This window comes from Bos mutus, chromosome 12 (genome assembly GCF_027580195.1).
Source record: "Bos mutus isolate GX-2022 chromosome 12, NWIPB_WYAK_1.1, whole genome shotgun sequence".
NCBI lineage: Eukaryota > Metazoa > Chordata > Mammalia > Artiodactyla > Bovidae > Bos > Bos mutus.
The window spans coordinates 18,027,147-18,047,596 of NC_091628.1; the positions used below are offsets into that span (position 1 = coordinate 18,027,147).

General features: G+C 40.6%; 1 protein-coding gene across 1 annotated transcript; it reads right to left on the bottom strand.

Annotated features, from left to right (window-relative positions):
* Positions 1 to 15,645: 15,645 nt before the first annotated feature.
* Positions 15,646 to 16,467, bottom strand: LOC102279795 (large ribosomal subunit protein uL2). Its single transcript, XM_070380832.1, has one exon. The coding sequence runs from the start codon at positions 16,437 to 16,439 to the stop codon at positions 15,666 to 15,668; it is 774 nt and encodes a 257-aa protein (XP_070236933.1). The 5' UTR covers positions 16,440 to 16,467; the 3' UTR covers positions 15,646 to 15,665.
* Between the last annotated feature and the right edge of the window lie 3,983 nt (positions 16,468 to 20,450).

A 20,450-nucleotide genomic window follows, 5' to 3' on the forward strand; every position in this document is an offset into this window, starting at 1 on the left:
CTCAGGTGAAAAAAACAAAATATATTTACCAGTATACTTAAACAACTTCCCATCAAAACCTATTTTGTTTTTCCTGCCCAGCCCTTTAGAGCATATGTTCTATGAACTTACCATTTAGTCAAATATCTTCTAAATTTGGAAAAATGTTTATAACCTACATTTTAAATTACAGTTAAAGCACTTTCCTCTCTTGCCTTCTATCCAGTCTGAATTTTAGATAAACTTGATGTTTCTTTAAGCAAAACCTAATGTTGAAGTGAAGTGAAGTGAAAGTCGCTCAGTCATGTCTGACTCTTTGCAACCACATAGACTCAGTCCATGGAATTCTCCAGGCCAGAATACTGGAGTGGGTAGCCTTTCCCTTCTCCAGGGGATCTTGCCAACTCTGGGATCGAACCAAAGGTCTCCCACATTGCGGGCAGATTCTTTACCAGCTGAGCCACAAGGGAAGCCCCAACCTAATGTTATATGTGACCTAATGTTATATGAAACTATTATTCTGAATATTTATTTTCTTACTAAGGAATTTTTCTCTAGCCAAATATTTTCAGTTTTATAGCACTCAGTGTTTTCTTATTAATTTTCTGTTTTGATGATCTGTCCATTGGTGTGAGTGGGGTGTTAAAGTCTCCTACTGTTATTGTGTTACTCTCAATTTTTCCTTTTATGTGTAAGTGTTTGTTTTATGTATTGAGGTGCTCCTGAGTTGGGTGCATAGATATTTACAATTGTCATGTCTTCTTCTTGGATTGATCCCTTGATCATTATGTAGGGTCCTTCCTTATCTCTTGTAATCTTCTTTATTTTAAGGTCTATTTTGTCTGATCTGAGGGTTGCTACTCCAGCTTTCTTTTGCTTCCCATTTTCATGGAATATGTTTTTCCATCCTCTCACTTTCAGTCTATATGTGTCTTGAGGTCTGAAGTGGGTTTCTTGTAGACAGCATATATATGGGTCTTGTTTTTGTACCCATTCAGCCAGTCTGTGTCTTTTGGTTGGAGCATTTAATCCACTTACATTTAAAGTAATTATTGATATATCTGTTCCTATTGCCATTTTCTTAATTGTTTGGGGTTGATTATATAGATCTTTTTTCTTCTGTTGTATTTCTTGACTATATAAGTCCTTTTAACATTTGTTGTAAAGCTGGTTTGTGGTACTGAATTCTCTTAACTTTTGCTTGTCTGAAAAGCTTTTAATTTCTCCATCAATTTTGAATGAGATCCTTGCTGGGTACTGTAACCTTGGTTGTAGATTTTTCCCATGCAGTACTTTAAATATATCCTGCCATTCTCTCTGGCCAGCAGAGTTTCTGCTGAAAGATCAGCTGTTAAGCACATGGGGTTTCCCTCGTATGCTACTTGCTGCTTCTCCCTTGCTGCTTTTAATTTTCTTTCTTTGTGTTTAGTCTTCGTTAGTTTGATTAGTATGTGTCTTGGTATGTTTCTCCTTGGGTTTATCCTGTATGGGAGTCTTTGCACCTCTTGGACTTGATCAACTATTTCCTTTTTCATGTTGGGGAAATTTTCAACTATAATCTCTTCAAAAAATTTTCAGATATGCTTTCTTTCTCTCCTCTTGTTCTGGGACCCCAGTAATTCGAATGTTGGTGCATCTGATTTTGTCCCAGTGGTCTCTGAGACTATCTTCAGTTCTTTTCATTCTTTTTACTTTATTCTGCTCTTCAGAAGTTATTTACACCATTTTATCTTCCAGCTCACTGATTCATTCTTCTGCTTCAGATATTCTGCTATTGATTCCTTCTAGAGTATTTTTAATTTCAGTAATTGTGTTGTCTCTGTATGTTTATTCTTTAATTCTTATAGGTCTTTGTTAATTGATTTTTCATTTTCTGCATTTTGTTTTCAAGGTTTTTGATCATCTTTAGTATCATTATTCTGAATTCTTTTTCAGGTAGTTCCTATTTCCTCTTCATTTATTTGGACTTCTCTGTTTCTAGTTTGTTCCTTCATTTGTGTAGTATTTTTCTGCCTTTATTTTTTTTTTTTTAACTTATGTTTGAGGTTTCTTTTTCCCAGGCTTCAAGGTTGAATTCTTTCTTCCTTTTGACTTTTGCCCTCCTAAGGTTGGTCCAGTGGTTTCTGTAAGCTTCGTATAGGGTGAGATTTGTGCTGAGTTTTTCTTTGTTTGTTTTTTCTCTGATGGACAAGATTGAGTGAGGTGGTAATCCTGTATGCTGGTGATTTGGTTTGTATTTTTGTTTTGTTTGTTGTTTAGACGAGGCGTCCTGCATGGGGTGCTACTGGTGGTTGGGTGATGCCAGGTGTTGTATTACAGTGGTTTCCTTTGTGTGAGTTCTCACTATTCGATACTCCCTAGGGTTAGTTCTGGAGAAGGCAATGGCACCCCACTCCAGTACTCTTGCCTGGAAAATCCCATGGATGGAGGATCCTGGTGGGCTACAGTCCATGGGGTTGCACAGAGTCGGACACGACTGAAGCGACTTAGCAGCAGCAGCAGCAGCAGATTGGTCATAACTTTCCTTCCAAGGAGCAAGCGTCTTTTAATTTCATGGCTGCAATCACCATCTGCAGTGATAGTGGAGCCCAGAAAAATAAAGTCAGCCACTGTGTCCACTGTTTCCCCATCTCTTTGCCATGAAGTGATGGGACCGGATGCCATGATCTTCGTTTTCTGAATGTTGAGCTTTAAGCCAACTTTTTCACTCTCCTCTTTCACTTTCATCAAGAGGTTCTTTAGTTCTTCTTCACTTTCTGCCATAAGGGTGGTGTCATGGGCATATCTGAGATTATTGATATTTATCCTGGCAATCTTGATTCCAGCTTGTGCTTCCTCCAGCCCAGCGTTTCTCATGATGTACTCTGCATAGAAGTTAAATAAGCAGGGTGACAATATACAGCCTTGATGCACTCCTTTTCCTATTTGGAACCAGTCTGTTGTTCCATGTCCAGTTCTAACTGTTGCTTCCTGACCTGCATATAGGTTTCTCAAGAGGCAGGTCAGGTGGTCTGGTATTCCCATCTCTTTCAGAATTTTCCACAGTTTTTGGTGATCCACAGTCAAAGGCTTTGGCATAGTCAATAAAGCAGAAATAGATGTTTTTCTGGAACTCTCTTGCTTTTTCGATGATCCAGCGGATGTTAGCAATTTGATCTCTGGTTCCTCTGCCTTTTCTAAAACCAGCTTGAACATCTGGAAGTTCACAGTTCACGTATTTCTGAAGCCTGGCTTGGCATTAAGTGAGATTAAAACAAATATCCAAAAACGAGAAGCCAAAGATGAACCTAAGACAAATGGCATTTACAAAATCAGGCAAGTTTAAAATAATGGAAAATACACTACATATACATATGTAATATATATACATATACACCCATGAGCAAAGTAAAAACAGTGCAACAAAAATAAAGTACAGTAGATTGATTCAGCCAACAAAGTAAATAAAAAATTATATTTACCAGTTATGAACAAAACTAAAGCACAAAGTGGAAAACAAAACTAAAGCAAGGTGCCAAGTGGAGAATAAAGCAATGAAAACAAAACTAACAAATATGTTGAGAGGAAAGAAAAGAAAGAATAGATATGCAAAGTTAAACAGAGGTAGATGAAGAAGATTTACATACATTAAAGATTAACTGCAAGGGGAAAATAACAATAGGAAAGGCAAACAAAGGAATAAATGTAGAAAAAGTATACTAGGTTTAAAAAATTTTTAAATTTAAATATCAAAAAGAGGAAAAAAAAAGATGGAAGAAGAAAGAAAAAAGGAAAGAAAAGGAAAACTCCACAGAACTGCGAAAGCCCAATGTAGAGGCAGAGGTTTATAGCAACAATAAAAAGTGTGACTGAATATACACATATACATATACACCCATAAGCAAAATCAAAACAGTCCAACAAAAATAAAGTACTATAGATTGACCCGGCAAACAAAGGAAACCAAAAATTATATCTACTAGAACAAAACTAACTAAGCACAAACTGGAAAATAAAACGAAAGCAAGGTGCCAAGTGGGGAATAAAGCAATGAAAATAAAACTGACTAATACGTTGAGAGGAAAGGAAAGAAAGAAAGCATAGATATGCAAAGTTACATAGAGGTAGATAAAGAAGATTTATATATATTAGATTAACTGCAAGGGGAAAAGAACAGTAGGAAAAACAAACAAAGGGATAAATGTAGAAAAAATAGTAATAGGTTTAAAAATTAAAACTAAAAGAAAGAAAGAAAAAAAAACCTCCACAGAGCTGCAAAAGCTCAACGTAGAGGCAGAGGTTTATAACAACAATAAAAAAGGTGACTGAAATAAAAAAGCTCGAAAGCTTAATTAGATTTCATAGTTCCAATAAAATCAACAACTACAACAGAGGGGGTAAAAAAAGAAAAAAAAGGAAAAAAAATCCAGAAGAATCTACAGAACAAGTCAAAACATAAGAATAATAAGTGTTTTTCTGGAGTCACTGCTGTCAGAATCTCCCTCACCGGGAGTCACAGTCCACCTCCCTTCCCTAGGGTGACCGCCAACACTGCGCCCATCTCTGGACCTTCTGTGGGGGCAGCTCAGATTCTCATCTGTTCCTACTCCTATGTGTTCTTGCCTCCAATGTCCACAGCTATCAGAACTAGTGCATTTTCTTTTGTGGGAGCTTTCAATGACATTTTATATATTCTATAGACACAGAGTCTGCCTAGTTGATCATGTGGATTTAATCTGCAGCTTGTACAGCTGGTGGGAAGGTTTTGGGTCTTCTTCCTTAGCCACACTGCTCCTGGGTTTCAATTGTGGTTTTATTTCCACCTCTGGATATGGGCTGTCCACTGGGGTTTGCCCCTGTGAGGGCCAGGTGTGGAGGTGGTGCAGCTGCTTAGGTCGCAGGGGTTCTGGCAGCACCAGATACTCACGGGAGTTGGTGGCCAGGGCAGCAGAAGAAGGGTGCTCTAGAAGGGTATGGCAACCCGTATTGGCCAATATGCTTCAGTATTCTTGCCTGGAGAACCCCTCCCTGACAGAGAAGCCCGGCAGGCCACAGTCTACAGGGTTGCAAAGAGTCAGACACTACCGAAGTGACCCTGTGCGCATAGATCCAAGACTGTTTTTGCCTGTGGCAGCTCTGCCCCAGTGAGAATTGAGCATGAAGGTGGGGCATCTGCTTGACTTGCGTGGACCCTGGTGGCGCCAAGTGTGCAGGGACATGGACTGCCTCCGCCGCAGGAGTTATGGCCCTATCAGAGTCTTTTTTCAAGCCTCTTGTAGTTGGCAATCAGAAGGCTTCTTTCCTCAGTCTTTTTCTGTGCTCCACCTGTTCAGGTACTTAGAGGGCTCCCTTGCCTGGGGTCCTTCTCTATTGTTCAGCAAGTCAGGCACACAGAGGGCACCCCCTGGCTGGGGTCCTACTCTGTAGTTCAGTGCATCAGGCGTTTGATGGGCCAGCCTTTCTTGTTCAGCTGCTGATACTGGCTGTGGGGAGAGAGAGGCTATGGTGATGGCTCCACCCCTTACGCGTGACTCAGCAGTATCGCTTTGCTTCCATGGCTGCACAGCTTTCCTCCACAGGCATTTCCCACCACAGTCTCCTCCCTCACTTCCTTTTGATCCGTCTCTCCACAGTCAACAGCAGCCCTCGCCCTGGGATGGCTCCACAATCCCCAAACTCTGCGTCCCTGTCCGGGGTAGGTATGGCTGTGGCAAGGACTGCCTGATTCTCATTCTATTTAGGCTGCCACAGATCAGCTGTTTCACTCAGCCTTAAATGTTTCTCCTCTGACTCAAGTAATTGCCCCAATGTGGGAATCCGACCCCTGCTTCAGTTCTCTGACCCACTGAGAGCAGGTCAAGTCCTATTAACACTCCTATTTCTCCCCCGAGTTCCTTCGTGCTACCGAGTTTTGCGTGGTTCATTATACTCTTTTCCTCTGATCAGGTACTCCTGTCCGCTCTCAGCTGGTGTTCTCTACATTATTTTTTACTTATTGTCACAATGACCTTGTGAAGAGAGGTGTTAATGTTATACTCCCATTTAACTAAAGAGGAGATTGACACTCAGGCTTCCTGGAATCTTTAACTCTGAGCCCAGACTCTTGAAGTCTTCTGATTCAAATCCAAAGTCCAAACATTCATTTCCTTCCTCAATTTTGTGATACTGATATCAAACAGGGCCATTCTATCTAGTCAGTTAAATATGTACTTGATGGGCACAATAAAATATAATCATTGCTTAACATGTTTGAGAGATTTTATCTGATCTTTAGTAAGGCAAACCCATTTAGGCATACAGAAACAAAGTGCAGAAAGTTTTCCATTTCTCAGAGATTAGAAAAAAGTTTTACATGTTTTCTGTGTTCTTCATCTTTATTATTTCTTGCTTTTCTTGAGCTTCCCTGGTAGCTCAGATGGTAAAGAGTCTGCCTGCAATGCTGGAGATCTGGGTTTGATCCCTGGGTTGGGAAGATCTTTTGGAGAAGGAAATGGCAACCCACTCCAGTATTCTTGCCTGAAGAATGCCATGGACAGAAGAGCCTGGCAAGCCCCAGTCCATGGGGTCGCAAAGAGTTGGACACGACTGAGTGAGTAACACTCATCTTTTCTCATGATAGTCTTTAACTTAAAGTAGGTGAAAAGAATGGAAAAGTGGATAAAAATCTGTGATGGGGGAGACTGGGTTTGGGGTCATCTATAAATCTTGTCATATATAATATATAACCTGTTGCATGGTTTAATTCAAAGCACAGAATTTTAGAACTGGATGGTATTTTAAAGCTGATCTTCTGGAACATTCTTAATATATAACAAAGAGGCTAAAGCCGCAATGGGTTCAGTGACTTTCCTCGGGTCACTCTGTTACAGGGAAGAACTGACTCCTTGTTGCATCTGTTTCTTTTACTTTAACCTTTGCTTCTCCTTGCTTTTGTTTACTAAAAGGACATCGTCAATACATGAAGGCCTGCCTCAGGGAACCCTGCTTCTCTATCTGAGTGTTAAACCAAAATGCCTTTGTTCAGGACCCTGTCCACTTCTAGGTGGCTACAGGAAGGACAAAATTAACACATCCCCTCCCCAAGACTAGCCATTTCAGGAGATATTTGTAAGATTAATGCCCCTTTCTGCTTTACCTCACCTCTCCCCCTCTCTGTTCTAGGAAGGATGCTGGCATCCAGACCCTGATAAGATGGTTATTTTGAGACCACTAGTCTACCATCTTCTCAGTCAGCTAGCTTTCTGAATAAACTCATATTCCGTGCCTCAGCACCTTGTCTCTTGGATGTTACTGGCCTGTGTGGGGCAAGTAGAGCAAGCTTGGACTTGGCAAACAGTCTCAACTGCTTTGATATCAAGTCATGATTTGAACTCAGATCTTTGGCAGTGATCAAGACCATACCCAAGAAAAAGAAATGCAAAAAGGCAAAATGGTCGATCACCATTATGTGAGTTTAACCCATTTTGAAAATTTTTCCCTCTATGAACTGAAGGAAATGCTTGAACAATCTTTTCCTTACACTTGGGGTGGGCACTGGTTTTACCGGATTCTGAAGTGTCCTACAGTTGCAAAAACATGTGCCAAGAATGGCTTCCTACTATTGTGTAAGCTGAGGACCAGGATACAAAGAAGGACTTCAGACAGGGAGATAAAACATATTTAAATAAGGCTATGATTATATTTTTTTTTGTAGTTTCTTTAATCCTCTGCAGGAAAAGTTTAAATAAATGTGCCTTTTACAGCCATTTTAATTCCCAAATAAAAGTAGAAGAATATAAGTTTGTTTGTAATATTATGTATCATATTCTAGAAATACTGAAATATAGAAAAATATAAAAATGTAAAACTCATTAGGGAAAACTGAAGCAAAAATATTTTATTATGCTATACTTTAAAATGCAAACATGAAAGTTAAAAATAAATGGCAGGAAATAACTAATTGTTCACTCAATAACAAGCTCTTGGGACAATGGTTTGAAGCAGCTAGATGATGTGTTTCATATCCAGTTTCCTACCATTTTGTATAAACATCGCCTCTCTGTTTCCTTCATGGATAAATTTAACCTGAAAATCAGTCTTGGCGTCTCCAGCGCTGTCCTGTGTGTAGGGCAATGATCAGTCCACAGGTTTTTGACACTGTGGCTCACATGGTACCGTCAGCTGACAGACGTGCGTTACTTCCCCATTTTCTAATGATATTTCTAGACTGTGAACAGGGACTGGTGGTGCCATGTGGTATATAGCTATTTATTCTGGCTTCTAAGAAATTGGAATGTGGGGAACTATTTAGTTCCACAGCATTTGACAGAAGGGAACAGATTTGCTAGACGAGATTGAAAACAAGCCTGTCATTGTAAGGCTGAGAATAAATTGGCATAAATGTAGTATCCTTCCTATATGTATATCCAGTAGTAAAGAATAATATCAACTACCACCAACATTCAACTCAAAGAAGTATTTAAAAAAAATACATAATGGGGGAGAAGGAACACTGATGTACCTATCAACTAACTTCAACAATTATCGACTCTTAGCTGATCTATTTTGTCCCCAGCTATTCCCTTGCCTTCACTGTATTAAAGCATATTCCAGACATCAAATTATTTTATCCATAAATATGTTAGCACCTATCTCTACAAGACAGGAACTCTTTTTTTAAAAAGCAACCATAATACTATATCTCATCTAAAAATTGGATAATAAAAATTCATTAAATATACAGTTACTATTGAAATTTTTTTCTTTTTTTGGCTGCACAGCTTGTGAGATCTTTTTCATTACTTTTTTCCCCATTATATTTGTGAGATCTTAGTTCCCCAACCAGGGATGGAACCTGGGACCCCAATAGTGAAAGAGCTGAGTGCTAACCATTGGACCACCAGGGAATCCCTCCTCCTTTGTTTTAAGTTCATATGTATGGAACAGAATCCAAGTAAGATCCATACATTGCAGTTGGCTGTTTCTTAAATATTTTTTAAATTAAAATTAAAAAATTTTAATTGTGGTAAAATACACAAAACATAAAATTTACCATCTTAACCATTTTTAAATGTGCAGTTCTGTAGTATTAGTGTATTCATCTTGTTATACCACCATCATCACCATCCATCTCCAGAACTCTTTTCATCTTGCATAACTGAAACTCTATGTTCATTACACCAGCACTCCCCACTCCCTGTTCCCTTGGTTGGCAACCATCATTCTACTTTCTGTCTCTATGAATTCAACTACTCTAGGTATCTCAAATAAGTGCAATCATACAACATTTGTCTTTTTGTGGCTGGCTTATTGCACTTAATATAATGGTCACAAGGTTCATCCATGTTGTGGTATGTATCAGAATTTTATTCCTTTTCAAGGCTCAATACCATTCTATTGTATGCATATACCACATTTCATCTATCTGTTCATCTGTTGATGAACACTAGGGTTGCTTCCACCTCTTTGCTATTGTGAATAATGCTTCCATGAACATGGGTGGGCAAATATCTTCCAGACCTTGCTTTAAATTCTTTTGGATATATACCCAGAAAAGGAATTATTGGATCTTATGGTAATTCTACTTTTTTTTCTTTTCAGGGACCACCATACCATTTTCCTTAGGGGCCGCACCACTTTACATTCCAGCAATGACGCACAAGGGTTCCAAGTTCTCTACATCTTTGCCAACTCTTGTTATCTTCTGATTTTTTTTTTTTTTTTTTTTTTTTTTAGACTGTAGCCATCCTAATGGGCATGAAGTGGTAACCCATTGTGGTTTTGATCAGTACTTCCATAATAACTAATTGTAAGCATCCTTTCACTTGCTTTTTGGCCTTTTGTACATCTTCTTTGAAGAAATATCTATTCAAGTCCTTTGCCCATTTTTAAAATAGTTTGTTTTTTGCGGTTAAGTTGTAGGAGTTCTTTATATATTCTAAATATGAATCCCTTTTCAGATACATGATTTGCAAATATTTTCCTCCATTGCATACGTTAAATTTTCAATTTAATTGTGTCTTTTGATGGCTTCCCTGGTGGCTCAGCTGGTAAAGAATCCACCTGCAATGCAGGAGACCTGAGTTCAATCCCTGGGTTGGGAAGATCCCTTGGAGAAGGGAAAGGCTACCCACTCCAGGATTCTGGCCTGGAGAATTCCATGGACTGTATAGTCCGTGGGTTCGCAAAGAGTCGGACACGACTGAGTGACTTTCACTTTGATGTTGTAGAAGTTTAAAATGTTGATGTATTCCAATTTACTTTCACTTTTGTTGTCTGTGCTTTTGGTATCGTATCCAACAAACCATTGCCAAATTCAAGGTCATGAAGCTTTCCCCCTATGTTTTCCTTTAAGAGTTTTTACAGTTTTAGCTCTTACATTTAGGTCTTTCACCCACTTTTAGTTAATCTTTGTATTTGGTGTAAAGTAAAAGTCTTAAAATTCTTTTAATCCATAGATCCTTCACTTTCTTCTTTTGCTATCCTCTGCCTATCGCTTTCATTTCCCCTCCTGCAATTTATTTGTTGAAGAAACTGAGTTGTTTGTCCCACAGGCTGGGTTTTGTTACTAGAACCCTTGTAGTTTCGTTTAACAAGTTTCCCTGTTTCTCTTCACTGCATTTCCCTTAAGTTGGTAGCTCACTCTAAAGATGTGATTTGATTCTGGTTTCTTTCTCTTTTTTTAGCAAGAATACTTCACAGATGATATAAACACATCAGGAGACACATATTATCTGGTATCCTTTCTGATGTGATGGTAGTCACCACTGAACAATAATTACCAGGATCTATTCATTCATAAAGGGCTTCCCTGATAGCTCAGTTGGTAAAGAATCCCCCTGAGTCAGGAAGATCTCCTGGAGAAGGGAAAGGCTAACCACTCCAGTATTCTGGCCTGGAGAATCCCATGGACTGTAGAGTTCATGGGCTGGCAAAGAGTCAGACACGACTGAGCGACTTTCACTTCCACTCATTGATTAAGGTTACCAAAAAAGTGATATTTTAACTCTCTCACTCCCTTTTCTTATTTATTGGAAAAATTCTGTTTAGAGAAACTTATCATCATCAATTAATTAACTATCTTAGAGTTCATAAATAGGATAAATATTTGATTCTTTCCCTTAATTTAACAATTTTCAAAATGAGTTACTTCCTTAGTAACCTCCAATAGTGAAAAATATGTTTTCTTTTTTGTTTTACTATAAGCACATCATGAAAATGAAAGTGAAAATGTTAGTCGCTCAATTATGTCCAACTCTTTGCGACCCCATGGACTGTAGCCCGCCAGGCTCCTCTGTCCATGGAATTCTCCAGGCAAGAATACTGGAGTGGGTTGCCATTTCTTCCTCCAGGGAATCTTCCCAACCCAGGGACTGAATCTGGGTCTCCTGCATTGGAGATGGATTCTTTACCTTCTGAGCCACCAGGGAAGTCCAAGGACACCATGAATTCAATGGGAAAAAAATGGTTGATGTATCTCAATTCATTTTAGTTATTAATTTTATTTGTGCTCAAGTTGTCACATATTTTCAGTGGGAGACTTCTCAATTTGACTCTTGATTCCTTTTGAAATAGTCATATTAATCTTTGATAGCTTTCTTGCTTTCTGGAACGATAAGCTATTCCAGGCTTCTTTTATTAATATTTTCTTCTCCAGATCAAGAATTGGCCAGTTTCTAAGGATCTCTAATTCGTTTTACTGAGAAATTTGGAGATGAAAATCTAGGGTACAAAACATGCTCATTGCTACTGAATTGGGTATTATTTCTAGCTTGTGGGGTCTTAGTCTCTCAAACAGAGATCAAACCCATGCCCCCTGCAATAGAAGCGCAGAGTCTTAAACACTGGACCACCAGGGAGATCCTTCAAAGTATTTTCTAGTTTTTCTTGTGATTTCCTCTTTTACTGGTAATATAGGAGTACACTGTTAATTTTCACATAATTTTTAGTATCCCAAATTTCTTTCTATATCGATATCTATTTTCATTCCACTGTGGTTAGAAAACATACTTTGTGAGATTTCAATCATTTTAATTTTATTGAGTTTGTATTAAGGCCTAGCAGATATCTGTTCTGGAGAATGTTCTATGTGTACTTAAGAAGAATGTATTTTCTGTTTTTGTTGGGTAGAGTTGATCTATAGATGTGTTAGGACTAGTTGGTTTACAAAGTCCATGAAGTCTTCTGTTTTCATGCTGACCTTCAATCTAGTTGTTTTATCCATATAGAAAGGGGATATTGAATTCTCCCACTATTATTTTTGAATTGACTATTTCTCCCTTAAATTCTGCGGGTTTTGCTTCATGCATTTTGGGGCTTTGTTGTTAGAAGTATACATGTTTAAAATTATTACATCTTCCTAATATATTAACACTTTAATCATCATAAAACTCTTTATCAATAGCAAATAATTTTAAAGTGTCTTTTGTCTGATATTAATATAGCTGCTCCAGCTTTCTTATGCTTATTTACATATCTTTTTTAATACTTTTACTTTCAACTTCTTTGTATCTTGAATCAGAAGTACCTTGTAAATAGTATATAGTTGAATCTTGATTCATGGCCACATCTGCTCAGAGTGAATTTCTTTATACTGAACTGGAGAGGGGTGAAGAGGGGAGTGGGTTGTCACTCAAGTCCCATACACTCTGACTGTTTTTACTGAGGTTTAGTAGATTTTCTTGAGTAAACATTTCATTTGCTGTATGACTTTAGGACAATTTACAGAGATTTTTAATTTTTTTTAAATATATATATAATTTTTTTACCATTGAGGATTGTTTCACTAGAGAGCAGGTCTGTAGAACTCCTCACCCTGACATTCAGATCATCTCCTTATTTAAGTTCTGATTGTAAAAGATTTCAAACATATGAAAAGGAAAGAAAACACTATAATAAACCTTCATAAATTAAATATTCATTTTAAACAATTATGAAACAAGCGATCATGTCTTATCTTTTTCTCCTTCCTGTAGATTATTTTGAAGCAAATCTTTAGTATCATATAATTCTTCTATAAACACTGCTTTTTGAAGTTAGTTAGTCTCTTCTCCCACTCTCTCCCTCTCTCTTCTCTCTCTAACACACACACACACCCTTCCCTCTCTCCCTGCTCTGCAGTCCCACCTCTGTCACATATCAAATATCCATACATGTTTGGATTATTTCTGGGATCTCTATTCTGTTTCATTTGTCCTTTTATTCATTCCTGTGCCAATACCACACTGTTATAGTTATTTTAACTTTGTAATCTTTAACACCTAGCAGATGGTGATTGCAGCCATGAAATTAAAAGACACTTACTCCTTGGAAGGAAAGTTATGACCAACCTAGATAGCATATTCAAAAGCAGAGACATTACTTTGCCAACAAAGGTCTGTCTTGTCAAGGCTATGTTTTTTTCCAGTGGTCATGTATGGATGTGAGAGTTGGACTGTGAAGAAAGCTCAGCACCGAAGAATTGATGCTTTTGAACTGTGGTGTTGGAGAAGACTGTTGAGAGTCCCTTGGACTGCAAAGAGATCCAACCAGTCCATCCTAAAGGAGATCAGTCCTGGGTGTTCATTGGAAGGACTGATGCTGAAGCTGAAACTCCAATACCTTGGCCACCTCATGCGAAGAGTTGACTCATTGGAAAAGACCCTGATGCTGGGAGGGATTGGGGGCAGGAGGAGAAGGGGACAACAGAGGATGAGATGGATGGATCTCATCCAAGTCGGGATCACCGACTTGATGGACATGAGTCGGGGTAAACTCCGGGAGTTGGTGATGGACAGGGAGGCCTGGTGTGCTGCGATTCATGGGGTCGCAAAGAGTTGGACACAACTGAGCGACTGAACTGAACTGAACTGAACACCTAGTAAATCAAGTCTTTCCACAGTTGCCTTCTTCAAAAATATCTGAACATGTCTTGTCCCTTTTCATTTCCATATAAATTTTATAAACAGCTTGTCATATTGCTTTGAAGATTTAGGAAAAATTTGGCTAACTTTTATCAAATTCAAAAACAATAGCATGTATGCTATTATTTTAATACTACTAAGGTTATTTTAAATAACAGACGTGTAATCTAAAAATTAAACACATAAATATAGACTTAATAAATGTCCACTACTATATATAGTACATATATATGCTATTTGTTAGACAGTCATTGAAATCAGAATGCACATAGCTGCAAGTCAATCTATGGTCTTTGTGGAAGGGAAAATTGAAAGGTGCTTTATCTCCCTCTAGCCTCTAATTAAAAATCTGCAGGCTAGACATTTGCCAAAAAAAGCAACTAGAATCTTAAAATTTAGCATTGACTTATGGGATAGCTTAGGGCTCCCCAGGTGGCACTAGTGGTAAAGAACCTGCGTGCCAATGCAGAAGACGTAAGATCCACGGGTTCGATCAGGGCATGGCAACCCACTCCAGTACCCTTGCCTGGAGAATCCCATGGACAGAGGAGCCTAGCAGCTATAGTCCGTAGGGTGGCAAAGTCCCACATGACTGAAGCAACTTAGCATGTATGCATGCATGGGATAGCTGAATGAAGGGCCATATAAATACATAAATATAGAAGCTGATTCGGGAGAAGGCAATGGCACCCCACTCCAGTACTCTTGCCTGGAAAATCCCATGGACAGAGGAGCCTGGTGGGCTGCGGTCCATGGGGTCGCTAGAAGTCGGACACGACTGAGCGACTTCACTTTCACTTTTTGCTTTCATGCATTGGAGAAGGAAATGGCAACCCACTCCAGTGTTCTTGCCTGGAGAGTCCCGGGGACAGTGGAGCCGGGTGGGCTGCTGTCTCTGGGGTCTCACAGAGTCGGACACGACTGAAGTGACTTAGCAGAAGCTGATTCAAATGTGGCATGCATGAAGGAGTACAAAAGAACCTTGAAGGAGCCCAGAGAAGGATAGTGGAAATAAGAGTTCATTGCCTTATCTATTCCATCCCCTTTTCTTCGTTTTAAATCTGATTGAGTCCCCAATAACAAGTGAGATGTTCAGTTCAGTTCAGTGGCTCAGTCGTGTCTGACTCTTTGTGACCCCGTGGACTGCAGCACACCAGGCCTCCCTGTCCATCACCAACTCCCGGAGTTTATCCAAACTCATGTCCATTGAGTTGGTTATGCCATTCAGCCTTCTCATCCTCTGTTGTCCTCTTCTCCTCCTGTCCTCAATCTTTACCAGCATCAAGGTCTTTTCAAATGAGTCAGCTCTTCATATCAGGTGGCCAATGTATTGGAGTTTCGGCTTCAACATCAGTCCTTCCAATGAATATTCAGGACTGATTTCCTTAAGATGGACTCCTTGGATCTCCTTGCAGTCCAAGGGACTCTCAAGAGTCTTCTACAACACCACAGTTCAAAAGCATCAGTTCCTCACCACTCAGCTTTATTTATAGTCCAACTGTCAAATCCATACATGACTACTGGAAAAGGCATAGCTTTGACTAGACAAACCTTTATCGGCAAAATAATGTCTCTGCTTTTTAATATGCGGCCTAGGTTGGTCATAGCTTTTCTTCCAAGGAGCAAGCGTCTTTTAATTTCATGGCTGCAGTCACCATCTGCGGTGATTTTGGAGCCCAGAAAAATAAAGTCTCTCACTGTTTCCATTGTTTCCCCATCTATTTGCCATGAAGTGATGGGACTAGATGCCATGATCTTAGTTTTCTGAATGTTGAGTTTTGTGTGTGTGTGTGTGTGAAAAGAAACCAGTTTTATTGAGCCACAGCCCTAGTTCTCCTTCTCCTGCACAGTCTTGGTTCCCCGGAGACGGCCAGTCCGGCGGGCAGCAATGAGACCCACTTTCCGGCCAGCAGGGGCATCTCTGCGGATAGTAGAGGGTTTGCCGATGTGCTGGTGGTTGCCACCTCCGAAGGGATGCTCGACAGGGTTCATGGCCACACCCCGCACCAGTGGCCAGCAGTTCCTCTTTGCCTTATACTTGTGGTAGGCACAGCCGGCCTTCAGAATGGGCTTGTCAATGCGGCCACCTCCAGCCACCACACCGACCACAGCTCTGTTGGCAGAGGAGATGACCTTTTTGGAGCCCGAAGGCAGCTTCACTCGCGTCTTCTTTGTCTCAGGGCTGTGGGAGATGACTGTGGCATAGTTTCCGGAGGCTCTTGCCAGCTTGCCTCGGTCACCAGGCTTCTCCTCCAGACAACACACGATGGTGCCCTCAGGCATGGTGCCCACCGGGAGCACGTTGCCGATGTTGAGCTGGGCCTTCTTGCCACAGTACCCAGACTGGCCGGTGTGGATGCCCTCAGCAGCGATGAACAGCTCTGTCCGCTTCTTAAAACGGTACGGATCCCGGGAAACCACTTTGGCAAGGGGTGCTCCGCGGCCCGGGTCGTGGATGACGTCCTTCACGATGCCCTTGATATATCCGTGTCGCTCGGCGAAATCCACGGCGCGTAAGCGCGCAGCGCCGTTTCTGTGCTTCACATGTGCGCGGAACACGGAGCCGGCGCCCTTCCTCTGCCCATGGATCACGCGGCCCATGGCGGCGGTCTGCTGCAGAGCGCGGCCCAAAGAGCTGAATGTTGAGTTTTAAGCCAACTTCTTCACTCTCGTCTTTCACTTTCATCAAGAGGCTCCTTAGTTGTTCTTCACTTTCTGCCATAAGGGTGGTGTCATCTGCATATCTGAGGTTATTGATATTTATCCTGGCAATCTTGATTCCAGCTTGTGCTTCCTCCAGCCCAGCGTTTCTCATGATGTACTCTGCATAGAACTTAAATAAGCAGGGTGACAATATACAGCCTTGACGTACTCCTTTCCTGATTTTGGAACCTGTCTGTTGTTCCATGTCCAGTTCTAACTGTTGCTTCCTGACCTGCATACAGATTTCTCTGGAGGCTGGTCAGGTGGTCTGGTATTCCCATCTCTTGAAGAATTTTCCACAGTCTGTTGTGATCCAAACAGTCAAAGGCTTTAGCATAGTCAATAAAGCAGCAGCAGATGTTTTTCTGGAACTCTGTTGCTGCTTCGATGATCCAACAGATGGCAATTTGATCTCTGGTTCCTCTGCCTTTTCTAAAACCAGCTTGAACATCTGGAAGTTTACGGTTCACATATTGTTGAAGCCTGGCTTGGAGAATTTTGAGCATTACTTTACTAGCGTGTGAGATGAGTGCAATTGTGCAATAATTTGAGCATTCTTTGACATTGCCTTTCTTTGGGATTTGAATGAAAACTGACCTTTTCCAGTCCTGTGACCACTGCTGAGTTTTCCAAATTTGCTGGCATATTGAGTGCAGTACTTTCACTGCATCATCTTTTAGGATTTGAAATAGCTGAACTGGAATTCCATCACCTCCACTAACTTTTTTCCTAGTGATGCTTCCTAAGGCCCACTTGACTTCCCATTCCAGCTTTCATTCCAATCCCAAAGAAAGGCAATGCCAAAAAATGTTCAACACACACACACAGAAGTCACTCAGTCGTGTCCGACTCTTTGCGACCCCATGGATTGTAGCCCACCAGGCTCCTCGGTCCATGGGATTTTCCAGGCATGAATACTGGAGTGGGTTGCCGTTTCCTTCTCCAAAAAAATGTTCAAACTACCGCACAATTGCACTCATCTTACACGCTAGCAAAGTAATGCTAGTGTGTGGGATATTAGAAAGGTTTTGATCTCTTGTCTAGATTTTGAGTTTTGTCTAAATACCCACTAAATGGATGTGTTCTATTTTTTAAATTTTTACTCATTTATTACTTATTTGGCTGGGTCAGGTCTTAGTTGCATCATGCGGGATTTTTTGCTGCAGGATCTTCTGGACTCCTTAGGTGTGGAGTGTAGGCTCCAGAGCTCAGGTTCAACAGTTAGGCTTAGTTACTGCACGGCATGTAGGATCTTATTTCTCCAAGCAGGGATGAAACTGTGTCCTCTACATTGCAAGGGGGAGTCTTAATCACTGGACCACCAGGGAGGCCCTGATGTGTTTTATTTTTCAAAATGCCTACTGTTAAAGCACTTAATTCAGTTGAACTTGGAATGACTATGGAAAATTGGAATAGCTCTGTGTTGATTATTGACCTTTGCCCAGAGCATTCTGCAGTACTTATCTCCTCTGCTTCTTGGACAATAGACTGAACTTGCTACTTGCCTCTGTCTGTGATAGTTGCCTTCCATGCTGCCAGCTCCTGCTTCTTCCTAGGACTTACGCTGCCAACTCCTAGGTTTCTCCCCACTAAAATAATGGAGAAGCTAATCACATATCTAGCCACCGTACAGGCTGGAAAAATTCCATGTTGGCACAAAGAAAAGACTTGTCCGCAGGCCCCACAGTTCTGATGCAAGACTTCTTGGCTGTTCTGCCATCAGCCAAACCTTATGTAGAGTCTTGAGCAGTTTGCCACTCCCAGATTCCTTTATTTAGCTGACAGGTGGCCCTGCATCCTACAGCTGTGGTCAAAGTCTCACAATCAGCCTTTTGTTGGAGTGAAATGAAGACTGTTGGTTTCCTATGAAATAACTAGAGTTCCCGATAGAGCCCTTTACATAGGGTTTTCAGGAGTTTAGTGATCCACCAGAGCTGGTAAACATTCCATGCTTATATTCACCACAGTTCTATAACTTTCATCTCCCGGACACAAAAAGAGATTACCACAGACTTTACTATGTGAGTAGTTTCAAGATTAATTCATGATAGCTGATCCACGTTGTTGTACAGCAGAAACTAAAACAACACTGTAAAACAATTCTTCTCCAATTAAAATAATACTAAAAAAGAAAGGCAAAGGAGTGATTCATGGATCTCACCCACAGCAGTGGCAGCAACTTCCCTAATTGAACCCGGCAATAAAACCAGCTGCAGTGAAAGCCTGACATCAGTTCAAGTTTCCTTTATCCAGATCTCAAGTACTCAAGCCTGACATCCCTACCCCTCCGTCTCTGAGGATTCTTTCCCCTAAATCTGACACCCAGGAGTGAGTGAATGCAGCCCATTCATCCACAGGAGGCTCAGTCTGTCTCTGTCAAATGGCCCTAGCTCCAAAGGCAGAGCTCCCTGTCTCTCTTACCTCGACCCATTCTGTCTTTGGCACTGTGCTTCCTGCAATCCATTTGCAGAACTCTTGCCCCACACAGATCATCAGAGCTCTGGGTGCACTAGGGGACTTCACTGTCTTGAAAGACTTGTGGACAAGGACTGACCTGGGGATGGAAGGATCTTCTGAAAGGCTTCTCCTCTTTCATTCGGGCCTTGAGCTTGGAGGCCCAGACAAAAGAACAGTAGGATGCTCTTATCACATCAGGCACTAATGCAATGACTTCCTAAATGACCTCCTCCTGTCTGTTATTTTCCTCTTTTCAAGTCTCCACCCAGCAGTCAGGAAATTTGACTGTGTCCTTCCTTTATTTAAAATCCCTTCCTGTCTCCCACACTGTGGCCTGCAAAGGCCCTGTACACCCGTGCCAACCTCTCCAATTCTATCCCACGCCACCTTCCTCCTGTGCTGTGCTCCAATTTTCTTTTAGTTCTTCATATGCCACGCTCCCTTCTGCCTTGAGGGCTTTCCACATGCCATTCTCTTTGATTCTTTAATTTATTGATTCCCACTCATCTTTCAGAGCTCAGTTCAAATGTGACTTTCTCAGGAAAGCTGCCCTTCTGTCCCCCGATGAATTCCCTCATTTTACCTTTTACCCTACATCCCATTCCTTCCTAGTCTGTAATTATAAATCTGAGTAATTTTTAATGTCTTCCTCCCAATCAGCTGGTAAGATTCATGAAGGCAGAATCTCGGCCTATAAAGGCTCCCCCTCTGAGTATCCACATGGTAGGGGCTTGGTAAATATTTACTGGATGAATAAATTAACAAAAAAAATATGGGAAAGTTACTCTTGAAGGCCTCACCAGCTGGTGAATACACAGTTCTATCACATTTGTGATGAATCTTTTCTTGCATATGACATGCAGACACTAGACAGCTGCAGGAGTGGGTGCCTGGCTTCTCCTCTAGTTCTTTCTCTTAAGTCTCTCTCTTTTCCCCTCTGGCCCACTCAAAATACCAAAGCAAGCGTGGACACACACACACACACACACACGTATTCATACACACAGCATACAGATGGCAAAGGTAGGTTTAGAACTTTGGCTTCTTGAAATATACAAAAATACTTTTCCCTCCTTATTTCTTTATTTAGTGAGATCTGTTAACTAGCCCCTTCTGTTAAAAAATGTCAATCAAAAAATAACGTAGCCCTTCTTTAAGAATTGTAAATTTCTCAAAAGTCTAATTCCTAGAGATTCTAATAAAAACTCAGACAACTTGGAACGATCTTCTAAAGGCATGTTTTTCACTCATACCCTTCTCTTGCTATTTAACTTTCACTTATGGATTTTGCTTTATTAAAAGATCATAGGCTGCTTGAGGAGAGAGTTTATAGGTTTTCTTCTTTATATTCTTCCCATACCTGTGCATAAAGAGGGACTTAACAAATTTTTTCTCAATTGCTTTCAGAAAGAGAAGTTAAATTGAAAAGGGAAAGAAAATGAACTAATCCTT